Source organism: Monodon monoceros, unplaced genomic scaffold (assembly GCF_005190385.1).
Source record: "Monodon monoceros isolate NGI ecotype Baffin Bay Population unplaced genomic scaffold, NGI_Narwhal_1 Super_Scaffold_11, whole genome shotgun sequence".
In the NCBI taxonomy this organism is placed as follows: domain Eukaryota; kingdom Metazoa; phylum Chordata; class Mammalia; order Artiodactyla; family Monodontidae; genus Monodon; species Monodon monoceros.
Window position 1 is genome coordinate 83845280 of NW_021703767.1, and position 21410 is coordinate 83866689.

Consider the following 21410-nt stretch of genomic DNA (forward strand, 5'->3'; position numbering starts at 1 on the left):
GGGCTTGAGTCTCAGCTTCAAAATTTACTAGTTGTGTGATTATGGTCAAGTTAATAGAATTTTCTAAACCTGAGTTTCCTCATCTGAAAGACAGATAAAGATTAGTACCCGTCAGAGGGTTTTTGAGAAGAGCTGGTGAAATAAGACCCTAGACCTGAGGCCTGCCATGTAGTAAGTGTTCAGTAACTTGGAATTTTTATTGCTATGGGGAAAGTACCCACCTAGAAATGTATTGGATGAAAGGGAGAGATAGTAAAGGTGTTTATGGATGACTTTAATTAGATATGAAATTCAGGACTTTATAAACACCAGCACAGAGTGATCTTCTTTCCCTTTTCCCCGTGTTTTACCAAGTCACTGCTCAGCACCGGGCAGTAACAGCTCCAATGAGTGAAAATACAATGCGTAAACATAGTGAAACCATAGCATTGAAGAGACAGTGCCATCTCTCAGTGTACCTGATCGTAAGCTCCCAAGGGACATCACCGGCAGTTGTCTAATTTCTGGCTTGCTCTGTGCTTGGAAGGAGACAAGGCTAGAACTATTCTGGTTGAAAGAGATTCAGAGGCCTTCGGCCCTGAAGGGATGACCCAGGAGAGGACCTGTGACGATAATACACACTCTAGGCATGCTTAATAGTCCAGGAAGGCTTTCACTCAAACCACCTTGTTTGAGCCTGTTAATAACCCTAGGAGGTCTACAATGCTGTAACCACCATTTACACATTCAGTTATTTATTCATTCATTCCGTATCCACTGAATACCTTCTATGCACAGGCACTGGTGGCGAAAAAAATTACCCACAGTTCCCACCTTGAGGTTGCTTTTCATCTAGTGGGAGAGAGGCACAATTAATAAATAAACATATAATCAGGGCTGATATTCTGCTGGTACACACTGTCTGGACAGGCTTATTGTTAAATATTTGAATACCATCCCCTTATATAATTACAAGCTGTGATTAATGCAGTGAAGGCAATGAATATAATACTGTGATGGAGAATTGTGGGGATGGGGAACTGTTTCATGTGGGAAGGATGCGGAAGACTCTTTGAGGAGCTGACATTTCAGCCAAACCATGAAGGATGGCACACCAGATATATCAGAGCACTTATGGATTAATTTAATTCCTTAGTTGGAGAAGTCTGCGCTACTCTAAAGGTTAAGTAAGGGAATGACAGAAACTGGGGTACATTTTGAAAACTGATGGCGGGGCTTCCCTGGTGGCTCAGTGGTTAAGAATCCGCTTGCCAGTGCAGGGGACACGGGTTCGAGCCCTGGTCCAGGAAGATCCCACATGCCACAGAGCAACTAAGCCTATGCGCCACAACTACTGAGCCTGCGCTCTAGAGCCCGTGAGCCACAAGTACTGAGCCCATACACCACAACCGCTGAAGCCCAAGCGCCTAGAGCCCGTGCTCCACAACAAGAGAAGCCACCACAATGAGAAGCCCACGCACCGCAAGGAAGAATAGTCCCCGCTCGCCACAACTAGAGAAAGCCCGCACACAGCAACGAAGACCCAACGCAGCCATAAATAAATAAATTTATTAAAAGAAAAGAAAAGAAAACTGATGGTGAAATAAAAAATGGAAGGGAACTGAATCTCTTGTCATTGGAGGTAATTATGCATAGATTGGCGGAACACATGGCAAATATCCAACAGTACAATTCACACATCAGATTAGGGTTTGTACTAGATAATCTTTAAGGTCCCTTTCAAACCTGGGATTATATGATTCTCTGAAAACTATACAAGTCTGTGTAAATCTTTATTACTGTTATTCATGCTGCCCCAGCTCTATCAGGTCATCACAGCAGCACCCTACCCAGGAGCACACTCTATCCAGGAACTGTCTGGATTCACATTTGAAGATAGAAAATGAAGAGGCATTGGCACTTAGATATCTAGCTGAGCATGCTCGCTGGGGTGATAGTACCACACCCCACACAGAGAAATGGGAAGAATATCTCCAGTATGCTCACAACCCTGTAAAAACATGGATGCAACCAAAACGTTAAAATTGTGGCCTTGTGGTAGAATTTTGAGTGACCTTCACTTCACTGTTATTTCCTTGTAAATTTCCCCCAAATCTGAAAAACACATGTTAATTTTTAATGAAGAAACCTTAAAGTGGAGTGGGGGAGGGCTTCACTCATGTGAGCCATTGGTTGGTGTATTAACATTTTTGTTTCCTAATTTGCAGTGATTTTGCATTATGGCAGTCATGTGAGAGCAAAAGCGTTTCCAGAAATCACAGGCTGTTCTCCACCTGCAACAGTACAGACCACAGCAAAACCTTCTCTCCTGCAGCCAACGAACCGTGTGCCTCAGAAAACTTTAGCAGCAAGGTCAACAGATGGGCATGTCACCTCTCAGATAGCTGTCACAGCATCCACCTCTGAGACCCTAACCACACACACAACCATAAAAATTCCAGCAACAGCTTCCCTGGTAACTGCAGACAGCACCCCCTCCACCAGCCCGACAGCCCACACCCTAGTCACAACCCTGGCCACACCCAACAAGTCACACACGGCTGCTCCAGTCACTGAGGCTACAATCAGCCCCAGCACAGGTCCCAGTCCACCACCATCCACCGTCACCCCGCCAGCCCACACAACTGGAGCCAGGCCGTCGACTGTCAGCCACACAACTGGGAAAACCACCCAACTCAGTAACCAGACCACCCTTCCAGCAACATTGTCCACCACACCACACAACAGCACAACCAGTCAGAAGCCTACTCAACCCACCCACACCCCAGGGCCCACCAACACAACCCACAGAGCCTCACCTGCCACCATAGCTCCCAGGCCCACCCTCGCACCCCAGCCATCGTCAGCCAAGACTGGAATTTATCAAGTTCTGAACGGAAGCAAGCTCTGTATCAAAGCAGAGATGGGGATAGAGCTGACGGTTCAAGACACGGAGTCGGTAAGTCCGGCACAGGACCATAGCACTGCTTCAAAAAGTTTGAGTGGGGAGTGCCTTGCTGAAAATGGACGTTCCCCTGCATCCTGTATCTTGGAATGAAATAGGTATCTGCGGGCTCCTCTTTCTCCAAGGTGCTCTGTTACGAGGTGGATCTGTTTTAGAACACATACAAAAATAGACACTGATAGCGACTGTATGAATGAAGAAAGGCACACACCAAAATTTTAAATATGCACACCCTCCACTTTTAGCCACCATGGGCAGAGCGTTGGATGTGGCCAGCATTGACCCCAGCCTGGCCCTGCTCCTCTGGATGACTTCCAAGCCTCAGCAAGTTTCCTGTGAAATGAGAGGTTTGCATTAGATGGTCTTTGTGGTTCCAGCCAGCTGTGACATTAATATGAAAAATCCAGGTTAATGAGAAGATTGGAGAGGGTGGGAGTGGGGCTTAGATTATTTGATTTACTGAAAGAATCACTATAAAAATTCTTCCTTTTTTTGCACAGTTTTTATGATTTCTAGTAAAACTTCCACATTTGGTTTTTATTTGAAACAGAAGTACATTAGATAGAAGAACCTTTCCTGTAGCGCCCAACATGTTTGCTTGAACAAAAATTAAATTCTACACGGTTTTTCAAGAATATACCTGCCATGAATTATCTATCAAGGAACTCCTCTCTGTGAGAGCACTCCTTCTTTAAAACAAGTCTTTTAAACATAACAGTTTGGAAATGAGAGGTGTCTTCCAGGGACTTTGAAATTCTCCAGTGAACACCCACTAGCCTGGAGTTTCAGGCTCAATTACCAGCCTGTGCTTCTGGTCTCCCAGCTGGAGTTTTCTTTGACATTCCATTGAGCCAATCTATTTTATTTGGTTTAGGTTTTTTCACCTCAGAAATACTTCAACATCGACCCCAATGCAACCCAATCCTCTGGGAACTGTGGCTTCCGAAAATCCAACCTTCTCTTGAATTTCCAGGGTGGATTTGTGAATCTGACATTTACCAAGGTGAGGCTGAACTCCTTACACTAACCTGCTCTAGCATCGCTTTCCCTGTCCCTCACCCTGGGGCCCGGTGGTGCAGTCCCACACTTTAAGTTCCAGGGGAAACAGACCTCAGAGCCTTTCGAGATTTCTCTGATAAGAATAAGGGTCATGGAGACGGAGAGGAGGCAAGTGTCGACATCTTCTGTTTGCTTTCTTCCCTCTTCAGCCTCCTCTGTGCGGCCCAAGAAGGGCTTTGATGCCTCTTGAGAGAGATGTGGCCTTGGGGAACCTGGCCGAAGTGCCATTTGCAAACCACCCCAAGGAGGAAGCTGTACCGATGAACAGACCCATAGAAATACCCAGTGGGCAAAAAGAAACAGGATTACTCTGAGACCAAAGTCAAATGTCACAATAGGTTCTTTCCAACCACAGAAGGCAAAATTCAGGGACTAACCAGGGGCTGGGTTTTCCAGGCCATATCCTGGAGTGGGGTAGACAACTGAGTAGAGTGGAAAAGCATGGTCATGAGATCAGAGTCTTGGCTACAAATTTGACTCTGTTCTCCTTTTGACATCAGGCAGGCAACTTAATCTGTTTGAGGTTTGTTTATTTGTTTGTTTATCATTTGAAAAATGGGGAAAAGAATAAAAGATCACTCCCGTAAAGAGCTTTGTTCAATACATGGAAAGTGGATGCTCAATAGCCACTGTAGCTGTGATTACAGTGACTGAAAAGGACAAATGTCTTGGGAACACAGTGATGGTCAACCCCCTCTCAAAGGAGGCTTGCCCCTGCTTGGTCCAAAGTGTCTTTCAAATAAGCCAAGAGGACCCTTGCAGCTGGGACTCTGTGTGGGCCTTCTTCTTACCTGTCTAACGTGACCCCTGAAGTTAGAGGGTCTTGGCTAGCAGATCTTGGAGAGCAATGAGCACAGACTTTGGGATCAGACAAATCAAGATTGACTCACAGCCATAATACGTACTAGCTGCGTGACCTTGGACTATTTGGGGCATGTTTCCTCATCTACAAAAAGGAACTAGTTATAGCTACTTAGTGGGACCCTTGGGAGAATTAGAAATGGTATATGTAAACCATCTAGCACAGTGCGTGATACATGCAATGGTGTTTATTGCATGGAGTTATTATTATTGTTAATGTTATTGACTTGGCCTCATAAGCTTTTTTTTTTTTTAACTGGAGTATAGTTGCTTTACAATGTTGTGTTAGTTTCTGCTGTACAGTGAAGTGAATCAGCTGTATGTATACCTGTATCCCCTCCCTCTTGGACCTCCCTCCCACCCCAGACCCCCATCCCATCCCATCTAGGTCGTCACAGAGCACTGAACTGAGTTTCCTGGTCTCATAGCCTTTGTCCTTCTCATGATACTTTTCTCCTTAAGGTAGAAATTCCCCTGAGAAGTTGGTGGTTTCCTTTCAGTACCAAATGGAAACAAGCATAGTCCTTCACCAGAAGAACATTCAGGGCAGAATAAACGCTCTGTTCCTGCACAACTGAAGTTGATCTAAAAAGGTGTCAGGGATTTTTTGAAAGTCACTTTGGCAAAATGGCAGAGAATAGGCATAAGCATTTATGCTTTAGTCTAGGGCTTGATCCCACCCAGCCCACTGCCCCTGTGAATAATTGCCTACAGAAAGGCGTCAGGAACCTCCAGTGTCTGTGTGGGGCACACAGTGGCCACTGCTGCCGGGCCGCAGGCAGAACTGCAGGCAGGAGTGTCTTGGCACCTTTCGATGTCTTTCTTTGCTCCTTTCCTCTGTCTCCTGGAACGATGCCTTCAGGCTGGGCTCTGTTTGACCAAGCTCCACCCAAGTGCCGAATCCCAGCCGTTCTGGAAATCCTCTATGCCTCCAGAGGGTGGACAGGAAATGAGTGTCCAGTAGAGCAGGAAGGACCAGCAGGGCTCCCTGCCCCCAACACCTTCGGGAAGGAGCAAGGTGAGCCGCTCTCAGTCCACGGCCCCAGGTATTGCAACAGCTGCTTTGCCTGAGTCTCACCAACCAAACTCACCTTATTCATTCCACTGCCAGCACCAAAACCCGGAGCAGGCACCCTTAGCTATGCCCCAAGAGAAAGCAAAAAGGCTCATAGAAAGTAAAAGTTCCCACCAGCCTTAGCCCTTCTGGGGAACTTATGCATTTTAAAAGAGAAGTTGTTTAAGCCAGAGCAGTGGCCACAAATCCAAAGATTACAGGGGCTAAGCATAGAACTTAATGAGTGAAGTAGTGAAAAAGTAAAAATGTCTTTTTCCTTGAAACGGGCAGCTCTTATTTTTTATTTTGACACCTTTGAGGAAGACTTTATTTCCCCATTAAATCTGCATATGAAAAATGTTAGAGTAAGTGTGAGGTGACAAGCGGCAGCCTCAGTAGTGACGGGACAAGAGGGAGGGGTTGGGAGTACCCGTCTCCCTACCAGCCACTCCTCAGCTCCAGCTGGCGGGGTTGGTGGTGGGGCTGGCATCTAGCCCTGGGGACTGTCACTGTCCTTTATGGTAGGTGTTCATTCTGGACGGTGGGGTGTCCTGCATGGCCACTGCCCTACTGTGCCCATTAAATATTTACACATCACCTCTATCAGGTAGTAATAAGAGACCAGTGTTTGTCAACACTTACTGTTCAAGAGAAGGTAGAAATCCCAATCTTTTTCTGAAAGCACATGACTTTTTAGTGTTGGCAACACAGTTTTTAGACATTTGAACACTCCATTGGTCAAACAAAACGAAACACAGCTGTAGGCCCGCTTTGGCCTGTGGATCCCAGCACTGTGCCTTCTGCCCTAACGGGGGAACTATGTGAAATGCACTTAGGCAGGAAAGATGTCTAGATCCTTCCACAAGAGAAGTGGGCTCAACAATCCAGTCAACCACTTTTCACATGTTGCTACCTTCTACACCAGTGCTTCTCAACAGCAACAGTATTAACACTTGGGTTTAAACAGATAAGTCTTTGGGGCAGGGGCTGTCCTGAGCCTTGTGGGATGTTGAGCAGCATCCCTGGCTCCTGCCTACTAGATGCCAGTAGCAACACCCAACCTCAGCTGTGACAACCCAAAATGTCTCCAGACATTGCTAAATGTCCCCTGAGGGGCAAAAGCACCCTCGGTTGAGAACCAGTACTCTAGAGAAAAGAGAGAGCCTTAGAAAATAGGAATACATGTTAGTTATAACATAATAGATGTTATAAAGAGAACCAAGTTGTAGAATGATAAATGGATGCTGATTAGCAAGACTGATTTGTCAGCCAATTTACCGATAAGAATTTACTGAGCACCTACTTTGTCGCCAACACTGAGCTAGACATAACAGGAGAAATAAAAGAAATATAGGCTATAGTTTTAGGTTTCAAATCATGTACAATAATTTGTCATTTTTAATATTGAAATACTGCCAATGGCAGAAACGTAAAGAAGAACTTGCCTCCTAAACTGTCACTTGTTGTTGTCAGTCAAGACTTCACTTATCCATATTATTACTGTGTGACCATGGACAAGTCACTAGCTTAGTGAGCCTTAGTTCCCTCCACTATAAGATGGGACCAACCAGGACCTATTTTGTTGGGCCACTGTGAGGGTGAACTGGGCTGGTGTATGTGAAAGTGCTGAGCACGGCGTCTGGAGAGGTGGGTTTCCTGTCTCGTTTCTCTCAGTTTCATTTTTTAAAGAACCAAAATCGTTTCCATGTCAATGTCTCATTTGATTAAGGTGACAGTGCTGAAAGCTGTTCAGACCCTTCAGCTGCAAGATAAATATATCTCCTTTCCCCCTACTCCCCACAACTTCCTTGTTTTAAAGGATATTTTGTTTTAAAAACATCTTTCAGTAACTGTGTAGAGTTTATGTTTCTGTTCTCAACACTATCCCTTTCTCATCCACCTGGTTGGAAGGGCAGTGCAAGCCTCCAGCGCCGGCTCTGGGACCTGGGAGAAATCAGTCACCAGGAGAGAGGAGCACCAGGGCAAGGCAGTGAGTTGGAGTCGGTGAGGTCTGGAAGTCGAATAGTGCCCACCCACCTGGTGTTTCTCCAGAGCCTTTCAGGGGCATTCGGAGCCCTCTTAGCTTATAGACTCCTGAGGACTGTTATCAGTGTTCAAATGTTAACACACTCAGAGTGCGCTGTTTAGAACTTGCCAAGTGTGCGGCACCATTTCCTGCCCTGTTTTCCCTTGTGGGGTTCCCTCTGCCTGGAATGCCCCTCCCACCCCTCATTCATCCTTTGAGATGAATTATCAATTCATCTTCACTCTGTGGAGCCTCCCCACCCCAATCCCCACGTCCATCCCAGGTAAAACTGGGACACTTTCTTCTCTTGGTTTCCTGACCCTCCATATATTCCCCGACCTCCATAAATGCACTTACCACACATTTTGCCATCTTGAAGGCAAGTCTTGACTTATTCATGTTCCTCTCTCTAGTGCCCAGCCCTGACTCAATACATAGTATACCTTTAGCAAATGAATCCATAAAGGAGCGAATGAATCTAAATTTCACAGAGAACTCTGGGGCAAGTTGCCAAAAAGTAGACCAGCAGCTCTAAGGAAATAGCCTCTTTGGCCTCTTTTTGTGACTTTCAGAGCTGAGGTTTCTTTTCTTTCTTTCTTTCTTTTTTAACTTTTTATTTTATATTGGAGTATAGTTGATTAACAATGTTGTGTTAGTTTCAGGTGTACAGCAAAGAGATTCAGTTATACATATACCTGTGTCTATTCTTTTTCAAATTCTTTTCCCATCTAGGTTGTTACATAACATTGAGCAGAATTCCCTGTGCTGTACAGTAGGTCCTTGTTTGTGATCCTTTTTTTTTTTTTTTTTTTTGCGGTATGCGGGCCTCTCACTGTTGTGGCCTCTCTTGTTGCCGAGCACAGGCTCCGGACGCAGAGGCTTAGTGGCCATGGCTCAAGGGCCCAGCTGCTCCGCGGCATGTGGGATCTTCCCGGACCGGGGCACGAACCCGTGTCCCCTGCATTGGCAGGCGGACTCTCAACCACTGCGCCACCAGGGAAGCCCTGTGATCCATTTTTAATATAGTAGTGTGTGTATGTTAATCCCAATCTCCCTAACTATCCTTCCCACCCCCCAACACACTTAGAGTTCATTCTCTAAGTCTGTGAGTCTGTTTCCAGAGCAGAGGTTTCTTGATGAAGTCGACAACATTGAATAAAAAAAGGCCTGATTGATGTCCACATCTGAACATCTGTGACTGTGAAACTCCCACGATACATTTTGCAGAAGTTGAGGAGAGGACCCTGGGCCTCACAGTCTTTGGCAAGCTGCATTCCTGGGCAGGCTTGACTGGCTGGCTTGCTCTGGACCCTGTCCTTTGCTAAGGAGAGTGTTTAAGTTCCTTGAATTAAGACCTTTTGATGAGATATTGCAGAGTTCTCTTTAGACACTGGCGGTGAGGAGCCACGTTGTCAGCAGCCATTGGTTCAGTAGTGAGATGGTACTTCTGCAAATGGTCCCTTCACATGGACATGCTATAAGTGCTAAAGTACCATATTCAGCTATTAGGAGTCCTTGGCCCCCTTTTGTCACTCTCCAACCTCAACCCCAAATGAGAAGAACATCTGGCAGAGAATAACCCCGTGGGTTTCAAAGGAGAACGCACTATAAATTGCAGAATATAAATTGCAGAATGTGTGGCATGTAATTTCCCTTGGGCTTTGGGTTAAATCTGACACCTGCTTGAAGCTTTCAACCTCCCCACCACTGCCTTCCTCTGTATCCACCCCATTCCCATTCCTGAGAGCTAAGGTTTCAGCCTGGTTCTTTAATCCATAGGGCTAGCTAAGCTTAGCTCACTGGCTTGCTCTCTCTTTCTTTCTGTTTGTGGTGGATCTGAGCTCTAGGATATAGATTAAAAATTATCATCTGAGGGCTTCCCTGGTGGCGCAGTGGTTGAGAGTCTGCCTGCCAATGCAGGGGACACGGGTTCGTGCCCCGGTCCGGGAGGATCCCACATGCCGTGGAGCAGCTGGACCCGTGAGCCATGGCCGCTGGGCCTGCACGTCCGGAGCCTGTGCTCCGCAATGGGAGAGGCCACAGCAGTGAGAGGCCCGCGTACCGCAAAAAAAAAAAAAATTATCATTTGATCTCAATGAGAGAGGTTTACTGGGAAGGGGAAATCTTTTTATTACTGTTGTTAACAACACTAGTTAAAATTTGAGTAAAGACTTTGTGATACGTTTTTTACATGATTCCTTCATTTAATACTCACATCAACCTAAGAGGTAAGTCCTGTTACTATTGTCCCCATTCTGCTACTGAATAAGAAAAAAAATTAAATTTTTGCAATGTTCATCAAGATTCAACAACTTAACCTAGGTTACATGGGAACAGAGACATATTTTTAAAATAGTGTTTAAAAATTCTTAGCAACACTTTATTCTCCCAAATAGGAGGTTAACCACTCTCTTTATAACATTTCATAACCAACTGATTTGCTCAGCAACTTTGTTCTTTATGGATGGTGTAGCCCAGGAGTCAACAAGCTATGCCCCCCAACCCCCGACCAAATCCAGCCCGCCACCAAAAAAATGTACAGTCTATAAGCTAAGAATGGCTTTTACATTTTTTAATGTTTGGAAAAAAAAAAGAATATTCTGTGACATAGGAAATCATATAAATTCAAATTTCAGTGCCCATAAATGAAGTTCTTTTGGAATATGGTCACACTTATTTGCATATGTGTCATCTGTGGCTGCTTTTGTGCTAGAATGGTGGAGTTGAGTGGTTGCTACAGAGATCCACAAAGCCTAAAATATTTACCATATGGCTCTTTACAGCAAAAAACTTGCCAACCCCTCATATAGAATAAACTTCAGCTCTGTTACCATTCAAATTAGGCCAAATTCTGAATTTCTGAGTCTAAAAAAAATGCTTTGCTCTAGTTTAAATAAAAGACAACTTTATTTTCTTTAACACAACTCCACAGAAAAAGTGGGTACCATGGTCTAAATAAGACTCATTTGATATCAGCAGCATATATTATGTAAAACTTGGAATCTCAAGGAAACTAAACATTCCACTGAGCTCTTGTTTACAAAAGTTCACCTAACAAATGCTCTTCCTTCACCATGAAGATAGACAGCAGTTCAGTCCCAGTCAACGTCTGGCTAATTTTCACTCAGTCAAAACAGAAGGAAACCTGGATACAGGCTCCGGACTCAGTCCTGTTACATTGTCAGATAAACTTGCAGTGAGTCTGATCACTGCCATCTGCTTTGGAAGGCCTCACCTTGGGTATTCGCCCTATAATTATAGCACCAGTTCTGGTAGAGCAGGAACAGCCCTTCCTGTCAGGGCATGCAGCTGGGAGGGCCCATGCTTGCTTTAATGCTTTACCTCCTCTCTTGGAATTCTTAATAATTTTTGATCTTGCATTTTTATTTTGAACTAGGTCCACAAATTATGTAGCTGGTCTTGCTTCCTATAGATGATTATATATAGGCAAATATATTCCAGGGAATGTGAAAGAAAGTTCTTGCACGACAAATTTTTTCTCTATAACCACACATCCCATGAAGGAAAGTGTAGAGCAAGATCCCATAGAAAAGATCTTGCTTTGTCTCACCTACAAACAAAGTGAATCAGAGGTAGAGGCCTACCTCCTCTGAGCTCTTTGTTCTCAGCTGTAAAATGGGCTGAGAACATTTATTCTGCCTCAAGGGAGTTGTGAGGATCAAAGAAGGCAGAAAAATGCACTTAGTAAACTGTAAAACGATTAAAGACATACAAAGCACCCATTCCTTACAGCGAGGATAGTTCTAGGAGATGCCGCAGGAGAGGGAAGACTTCAGGAGGTATCCCATGGAGCTCAGAGCTGGCCCCATCACTGTTTTCCTGCTACTCTTTAATCAGTCTCTTGCTGCAGCCCAAGCAACTTCCAAAAACAAAGCCCTCATATCACTGCCCTGCTTAAAACCCTTCAATGGATTCTCTCTGCCCTTAGGATGGGGCAGGGATTTTATAACAGTGACTGTGGGCCCTGACATACACGTCTCTCTTATGCTAGAAGGGATCCCAAGTAAAGAATATCCTGGGAATTCCCTGGCGGTCCTGTGGTGAGGACTCTGCACTTTCACTTCTAAGGGCCTGGGTTACTGGTCGGGGAACTAAGATCCCACAAGCCTCAAGGCGTGCCAAAAAAAAAAATAATAATAACCTGAATAAACTGTATGTAAAAGCAACCCAAGGGCCTGGGTCACAGTTGTTTTTCTCTAAAACAAATGGATGGTCCAAGCACATCATCCACATCATCCAACTTGCCTTTGAGACCCAAGACTGAGCACCTTGAATGAAGCATCTCGGTCTTATTCTTCCCCCAGGACCTAGAGCAATGCCTGGTCTGGAGTGGATATAAGAGAAGTTAAAGGCTAGCCAGGTGGCTTGGGGTCATATCTTCACCTGCCAACTATTAGGACTGTGACCTTGGGCAAGTCACTGAGCCTCCATTTCTTCTCCTAGTGGTTGTGGGGATTAAATAAGGTGAGGCACAGAGGTGCCTGCCACACAAGGTAAGAAGTGCCTGGCACGAGGCGAGAAGCCAGTGTGTGGAGCTGCTTCAATGAACTGTAGGATCTAGAGTTCAGTGCATCGATAGCAGTCACCTCACTGGAACAGTTTGTATTTCTGGAACCCTTATTGTGTAAGCAATCATCATTTCATCTACAAACAATATATAAATAGACTAGAATGTGGTCAAGATTATTATTGCTAAGATTCTTTAATGACTGCTAAAAGTAATTCAATTTCAAATTCTGATTTTGGTTGCTCTACTAGTGTTTTTGGCAACTCACTTGCAGACAGTTTTCTAATGAATGTTTAAAAGCAGTAACACTGTAAATCACCTACTTTAAAAAATAAAAACTCCTTTTCCAGCTTAACTTTCATATCTCAATTCAATTCGTTTTAATGTTCCATACCCTGATTCTCTCAGGAAGTTATAGGGCTGTTTTGTAGGGTTTTTAGATTTTTTTTTTTTTTTTTTTTCAAAAGTACAGTCCCTGGATAAAACGTGGAGCACTGCTTTATAATTCTGAACACAACAACCTGGGGTCTTCTTCTAGAGAACAGCCAGTAATCTCAGGGTTAACCTTTTCTTTCCAGAATCCTTCATGGCCCCATGTAACCATTTTGGAGACATGAACCCATTAATCTGTTTAAAGTAATTGATACCCTATCCAGGAAAATCCACACACAATTTTGCATACACTGTTTTTCCCAGGGGGGGTTATGGACCCCATCAGATCCACCCACGGTAGCCTTAAGGATGAGTGGTCTCAGCTTGAATCCCTACCCTAAGATATTAATTACTAATAAGGGCTTAATGTATGCCCCCACCAACCCATCCACCTTCCAGATGTATTTGCATTATAAAAGGGGGAAACTTGGCCCAGCTGAAGGGACTCAAATAGTACCAGTGGAATTTGAATTTCAGGCTCTGGCAACAAGTATGCAATAGAGAAATTTTCAGCCAGGGGCAAGCCATTACTTATTGTATATTTATTGTATGATGTATTTACTTCTTTGGAAAATTTCAAACACAGTTGTGGCTCCATACCAACTAACCCAAACCCCCATATCAATGATTTAATAGCTGGAATCCTGCCTAAACAGTCTGTAAACTAGGATCATAAACATAAAAACAGAGATTACCCAAAAGTTGACACACTGCTGTTTTACAGGATGAAAACTCGTATTATATCAGTGAGGTGGAAGCCTATTTGACCATCTCAAATCCAGGTAAGTAGTTGGAGAAGCCTGTTCTACCAGCGATGATGCTATGTTTCTGGTTAGCCCAGTTTTCACCTGGCTAATACGTGATGCTGCCTTTGAGAAACAGACTGAGAGAGCAGCCAGCAGTGTAACTTTGAGGGAACTTATTATTAATACATCTCTGTGTGCTTCAGTCTGCTTGTCTGCTCACGCAGCAAGTTGGCTACATTGTGTCAAATCAGCAACAATAGAGTTGAGTGACTTTTGGACAGATTTGCTGTTAATGGTGAGGTTTATTTTACACTCTGGGAATCATGCATTCATTCTACGAAAGTGTAGCTAGTGCCTGCTAGGTTCCAAGCCCTATAGTATGTACTCGGTATCCCTAATTATCTAAACATATAGTCCCTGCCCTCATGGAGCTTACATTATAGAAGTGGGGAGAGGACGTAAACAGATGCATTAAATTATAATATACAGTTAAATAGTGCTAAATTCTATGAGCAAAAAAAGCAGGATGAGGATGGAGAGGACTGGAAGGGGTAGTAGGGAAGCCCTCTGAGAAGAAAGCCCTCTCTGAAGAGGTGAGGTTTGAGCAGAGAGCTGTCCCCATTTGGGGACATCTGGGTCTGGGGAAGCTCTTTCCAGGCGGCAGGAACTGCAGATGCCCAGGCTCTAAGGAGTGAGCTTGCTGGGGCACTCAAGGACCAGCAGGAACCAGTGTGTCCAAGAGAGCAAGCAAAGCAGCCAATGAGGTCTGAGGGGCAGCCAGGCCAGAGCACAGAGAGCCTGTGGGTAAGACAGGGGGGGGGACTTTGGATTTTATTCTAAAGTGTGAAAAGATGCCATTGGAGGGCTTGGCGTAGGGAAATGACATATCAGATTTATATTTATAAAGGTTCACTTTGGTTGCTATATGAAAAATTACCCAAAGTAGAGCAAGTTGAAAGAACTCCTACAACGTTCACTTCTAGAAAAGTAATGCTCCCAGTCAAGTTGAGGGAGTTTCTCAGAGGCCTCAGATGTTTTTTGTGTGCAGGCACTGACAATAGCCCCCATTGACTCTGCCCCCAGTGACTTAAAATAACTGAATAAAAGATTCCGAAGAGTTTTTATTTCAATGTTATCATATTCTAATTTATGTGAGATTGCCCCCATATATGGTGAACAGAGCATCAGGAAAAAGTCCCCAGACAGCACCAGGGTAATGTTTCATGAGGCAAAGGTGTCAGAACTATGGAGAACCACATCTAAGGAAGGCCATTTAACTGCACATGGGCCATCCAGCAATAGCTGGGGCTCAATGGATACTTGCCAGGATTCTTACATGTCGGTATTTCACCCTTGTGTTTTCAGAGAAAGTTTACCAAGGAATGAAAAGTGCAATGGTGATGTTTGAGACTGTGGCGGGGCATTCCTTCAAGTGTGTGAGCGAACAGAGCATCCAGCTCTCCACCCACCTTCAGCTGAAAACAATGAATATCCAACTTCAAGCCTTTGATTTTGAAGGCAACCACTTTGGAAATGGTAAGTTAAGGGATCATCATGTCACAAAGCTAAACTTCTGAGACCCAGGAGTAGTTTCAAGTTGTTTTTTGGTTGAAGCTTTCAAAGGGACAAGAATCACATGAACTTCCTAGAAGAGTATGATTCCACTAAGCTCTCAGGGTCAAGTTTCTCCGGCCAACCCTCCCTCCCACCGTTGTATGAGTCAATACCAGCCTCAAAATCAGACACTTAAACCCACTCATGTCCACTGCCCTCCCACAGCAGAATACATTCTTCTTGTCTGGCCAAGATACACATTCTGACTCATTTAAACACACACACACACAGTCAATCAATCAAAGAGTCAGAAAACGCCATCAGTAACCTCCCCTGGACAAGCTGTTGAATACTGGTAAACCCAGGTGTCTTTGGACCTTAAAAATCCTGAGTATTAGTGATGTCTAAAATTCAAGATTTCAGAATAGATTCTTTCCCACTTATGGAGGGAAAAGAGAAAGTTGTGATCATTCTAGACAGAAATACACTCTGTTGAATCCCCTCTTCTCAAATCCAAGCTGTTCCACCCAACTAGTGCTTCCTCATAGTCAGTCTTAGTTTCCATGCAACTTCTACTTTGGGTTTTTACCACCACAGAGGGAAGCAGGTTCTAACAAGAAGGCCAGGGGCAGCCCAGGGTGACTTTCCAAAAAAGCCGTTTTCTCCCCACCAGGAAAACAGTATTACAAGGGTTTCTATATATGGGCAAGAATTGAACTTCAGTTTCTAAAACATCTCTCTCATAATAAGTCAATGACCTTATGAGTACTTCTCAGCTATCAAAAATAGATTTAGCTAGAGGTGTAGCTGTAAGTTAAATTTCTATAACATGAGTCTGATTTCTACTTGAATTCCACTGTAAAGCTGAAAATGTGTCTGGCAGAAAACTTCTGATATACCTGGTGGAAAGCATTCAGCAAAGGCAGTATTAAGTGTCACTTGCCTTGGATCTCCTGATATCTGTAGATTTGGTCTGAGTCCTACAATCTCTATCTTAATTTTGGACCTTTACCAGAGTCCTAAGATTAAATATTAAGATTTGCTAGTAGGTATTTCCCCCACTCTGTCATCTTGTCTCAAAATATCCAATTTGGGAAACTCTTTTAAAAATTTATTATGAAGGCTTGAAAAACCTCTATATTTAATCATGTGGTCTTAAAAATAAGGCACACACTTTCTCTTCCTCCCCCTCAGAACCTGTGTATAGAAGGAAGTAAGCAGGTCTGGGAAAGCTCTCGGTGGCAGAGATGAGAAATAAAAATCTTTTAGCAGCCCACCTGGCTGCTATTAAGCAGTGCTCACGAGGAGATGTAGAAAACTATCTTTTCATTTTTTCCTCTCCCTCCTTCACCCTCTCATATACATAGTCACAAAACCCTATCAGTTCTACCTCCAAAATATTTCTCTTGTTCATTCCACTGTCCCCGCTTCAGCTCAGCTCCTTATTCCCAGTCTTTGCACCTCAAAGTTCACTAAAGGTGCTCAAATGTGAAGTTGTATGTCATCCTGTAAATAATGTTTTCTACCAGAGAGTAAGAGAAGAGAGAAAAAGGAGCAAGTTAAAGAATAGAAGTTACCATACAATATGGCATTATAAAAGGCATAAGTACAAAAGACCATGGGAGCGCAGAGGAAGGCATGAGGAACACAGCGTTGCAGGAAGGGGGTCAGAGAAGTCCTGACAGATGGGTGACCCTTCAGCAGGGGCTCGGAGAACTGGAGAGGAATCCAGCAAATGTAACGCTCAGCCTTGTCAAAGAGAACGGTCATCCCAAACAGTAGGCCCCTGACCCCCTTTCTAAACCCCTTCTCTCTAAAATCTCGGAGCCTGCAAAAGCTCTCTCCGGTACCAGGAGCCCGGGGTGTCCAGCAGTCCCTTCAAGAAGCACAGAGTTTAAATAGAAAACTTTGGCCAGGTGATACGGTCCAGGTCTGTGTTTCCAACGTTGGGAAACAAGGCTCCCGTGCTTACCCTGGCTTGAGAGTCAAGACACAATTCTGATCCTGACCCTCTGGACCTAACCAGTGTTCCTCAAAGTTGGATCTGCCTCCCAGCCATATCACAATCACCTGGGTCCCACCTCCGACCCGCTGAATCAAAACTGCTTGGGTGCGGGGCCCGGGGATCTGCAGTTTAAGACACCCCTTAAGTGATCACAGGCACTACAAGTTTCAGCCCACTGCAGTGACCCCTTCCCTTCTCATCTTCACCTGTCCATATGTCTGAGGCAGCAGGGACAGGTCCCACAGATCCATCTCTCTCTCAGTTTCCTTCTCTGTGAAGCTGAGGCGGGCAGGGGCAGTATCACTTCCCAGCATTGTGGCCAGCCTGTAACACCTGTTACTCTGACTTCAATTACAGCGGACGAATGCTTCAGTGACAGAAACAGGAGAGAAATCCCTGTGGCCGTGGGCCTGAGTATCGCAGGATTGCTTGGCGTTTTGCTAACAGCATGCCTGGTGACCAGAAAGAGGCCCAGGAGAGGATATGAACGCATGTAAAACCCCACCTTCCTCAAAGTGTGCAAGGTTAAGGCCTTGGGAATGCTGGCTGTATATTTAGCCTGAAGTGAAGGGATCAACTTTTCTAGTTGCCAACCCCACCCTCCAAATCCGATTAGGAAAATAGCATTCCACCAAAGGCCATCAGGCTAGCTACAAGACAGCTCCCACCCCACTTCTTCCTGGGTCATATGGGCTTGAGTTCCACCATCCACACGTGATAATACAGGCCTGGCTGTGAGAATTAGGGACAAGAGGCAGGGATGTGAGCAGGGTCCTGTGAGAAGGAGAAAGCAAACACCCAGAGGGAAGATTGTGTGAAAGACATTTTCAAACTGCACTGATTTTTCTTATACATTTTTAAGAGTCTCAATATCTAGTTTTTTTAAAAAACTTTTTTACCTTTAAAAAACCTATCCATTTCAAAATAAATTCTAAAGTGATTTTAAACTCCTGGATTTTGCCCAACTCCTGATTTACTTAAATGATAGTCTTGATAGACTCTTTTTTTTTTTTAGGTTGGCTGAAGGTCTTTTTATTTTTTTTAATAAATTTATTTATTTTATTTTTGGCTGCATTGGGTCTGTTGCTGCATGTGGGCTTTCTCTAGTGGCGACGAGCGGGGGCTACTCTTCCTTGCAGTGCACAGGCTTCTCATTGCGGTGGCTTCTCTTGTTGTGGAGCACGGGCTCTAGGTGTGCGGCTCAGTAGTTGTGGGATGCGGACTCTAGAGTGCAGGCTCAGTAGTTGTGGCACACAGGCCCAGCTGTTCCGCAGCATGTGGGATCTTCCTGGACCAGGGCTTGACCCCACGTCCCCTGCAATGGCAGGGGGACTCACAACCACTGCGCCACCAGGGAAGCCCTGGAGGTCTTTTTAGACTATCATTTTTAAAAGGACGTTTTCTACACTGTTATAATGTGTTATTAGTAAAAACAAAAAAAACAACAACTAGTAAACTTCCCAACATTCCATTTTTTAATGTAAAGGATATACGAAAGATCTTAGCAAACAAAAGAGGCTTCATACAAGTTTGTTCTCCAGTCCTTCACCTTAATTTGTTGTCTGCCTTCTTAATACCTTTTTTCTGCTCTGTCTCTATTTTTCTTTGATTTTAGTGTATCCTTGTAGATTTGTTAACTTGGGCCATCGTGGGGGGCGGAGGTAGGCAAAGCATCTAAACAGTCATAAATGGCAAAGAGAAGAGGTAGATCTACCCAGATTATTATCCACTTTCCTTTTTTAGCAAACATTTACCAAAAACAAAACAAAACAGAAAACAAAAAAAACATAAACCAGAAAATTCCTGATTGGGAGTGATTGGTGTCTGGAGGAAAATTTCTATTAAAATATGGCTTAGAATGTTATTCATGGTTTTCTACTACGTTGACTGTTTAAATAGCAGAACTGGGGTTGGACTTTCAGAGAAAGGGGAGAGTAATGGACCTCTGGATGTTTTTAACTGTTTTTACTAACAGAAACTGTTCTTGTGTTTCTGTATTTTCCAGAGGTGTTATTCATTATTTTTAAGAGGAAGTTTATGAAAGTTGGCAACCACTCTATATCCACTGCTTATCTAGGACGTGTACTGCTTTCCTTTGAGGTATTTTAGCTCTCTCCACTTTCTCAGAAGTGAGGGGGTGGGGAGAGCACACAGCAGCTTCAAGAGAGCTTCAAGAGCCCTTGAAGATGGCAGAAGGGTGAGGACGTTCCTGTTTCCTCCTTACACCAGGAGGTGTTGATGCACACCTGGGATATGAGGACCCAGTGTTCCCAAAAGTGACTCGGGTTGAGCAGCAAGGGCGTGACCTTGGAGAGATGCCATCTGTCTTCATCTCCTTCCTCCAGTGGGTGTCAGCCAGTACCCACACTAGACTCCCATTTCCAGTTCAACCTCAAGTGTGCTTGTTAGGTTCTATACCACAGAGCACGGGTTGTTTATTCACTGTGCCACTAACCACCCTGTAGAATGACTAAAGGGAGGTCCTAGTATAGAAATTTCTCCCACAGCAGAGGAAAAGGAAGTCGAATTAAAATCAAGAAGAGAGGGATAAGGCAGTTCGCTTGAGTTTAATTTTCCTTTCTACCATCTTCAGTGAGGTCTTTGGAGTGACGGCTGCTGCTTAGACTCCTGTGATCTACCCCTCCCCACACACACCAATTATCTTTAAAATTGCTTTGAATTAACATTCTAGTAACCGAAAAGAACACAGGTTTCCTTGGAATGATTAGTAAATAAATGCCTGGATGCATTATTGCCTTACAGTTCTGCCCACTGTTGCAGTGATGTCCCAGGAGGGTCCTAGAGGGGAAAGTGCTGGGATTGGGACTGTGGTAGACTGGGCATCTGGAAGTGGCCTCCTCCGTGTCCTGGGGTTTCCCCCGCCAGCCCCGTGCTGTGCTGCCTCCAAGTCGTCTCTTAGGGCTGCAAGGCTTACTGCAGAACACTGCTTGTCCCTTTCTAAGGTAGGGGCAGGAGGCTGTTGCGTAGGACTCCGGGAAGCCTCACAAGGGGCCTCTGATCCTCTCTGGCGGCACTGGCCCCTGACCTTTGGCTCTCCTGCTGCTTGCCCTTCCAGCTGATTTCAACTCAGTTTCTCCCTTCTGCTGACGGTAGAACGCCTGAATTTACCCCTCTCTCTGCAACCTACCTAGAGACAGTAGAAACCTTCACTAATGCCCACATGGAGATAACCTATCCATTGTTCATTTTGGTGTACAGTTGACCCTTGAATGATGCTGGGGGTCAGGGCACCCACCCTCCCACGGTTGAAAATCTGTGTGTATAACAGAGTTGGCCCTCCGTTTAGGTGGTTCCCTCTGTACCTGCGTTCCTCCACCACCCGCAGATAAAGTAGTACTGTAGCATTTAATGTTGAAAAATATCTGCCTATAAATAGACCCGTGCAGTTCAAACTGGTGTCCTTCAAGGGTCAACTGTATTTCCTTCTCAAGAATATTGTTTTACAAACTGAAAGCACACAGAGGACACAGTTTGGTATCCTTGTTCCATAAGCATTTCTCCATGCTGCTAGAGGTACAAGTGTCATTACTATGGCTGCTATCCTGAATATGCTATCAACATTACACAATAATTTACTTACCTATTCTGTTATTATTGGGGATTTTTATTGTTTCTAGGTTCTCACAACGATAACGTGAATAAAGAATTACGTATGAATTACATACAAAACAGACATTGATTAACAAATTTGTATCAATGTGTGCCCGAATTTTGGGTTTGCTTCATAAACTGTTTAAAATGGTTATAATTTATACTTCACTACTAATTCTTAATTTTTAAGAAACAAATGGGAACAAAAACACATAGGTTGTGAAAAAAATTTTAAGCACTACAGAAGTATATGAAATGGAAAATTGGAGTTAAAATAGTGACTAGAGGGACTTCCCTGGTGGCGCAGTGGTTGAGAGTCTGCCTGCCGAGGCAGGGAACGTGGGTTCGTGCCCCGGTCCGGGAAGATCCCACATGCCGCGGAGCTGCTGGGCCTGTGAGCCATGGCCGCTGAGCCTGCGCGTCCGGAGCCTGTGCTCCGCAACGGGAGAGGCCACAACAGTGAGAGGCCCGCGTACCGCAAAAAAAAAAAAAAAAAAAATAATAATAATAATAATGACTAGAATTTTCCTCACAGAATTTTTCTCCCTCATTGTCTAATTGATTGAGGGGAGAAAAAAATTTTTTTAAA

The 21410-nt window shown here is 44.4% G+C and overlaps 1 protein-coding gene across 2 annotated transcripts in view; it reads left to right on the forward strand.

Moving 5' to 3' along the window:
* Positions 1-21410, forward strand: part of LAMP3 (lysosomal associated membrane protein 3) — a 31448-nt gene that overhangs the window by 4981 nt on the left and 5057 nt on the right. Inside the window, exons 2-6 of one of the 2 annotated variants that reach the window (XM_029215064.1) lie at positions 2208-2938; positions 3819-3947; positions 13629-13686; positions 15016-15186; positions 17567-18429. In XM_029215064.1, coding sequence (XP_029070897.1) covers positions 2208-2938; positions 3819-3947; positions 13629-13686; positions 15016-15186; positions 17567-17706 — 1229 coding nt within the window. In that variant the 3' untranslated portion in view covers positions 17707-18429. Of the gene's footprint in view, positions 1-2207; positions 2939-3818; positions 3948-13628; positions 13687-15015; positions 15187-17566; positions 18430-21410 lie in introns of those variants that run through there. The other variant, XM_029215065.1, reaches the window with a different exon arrangement.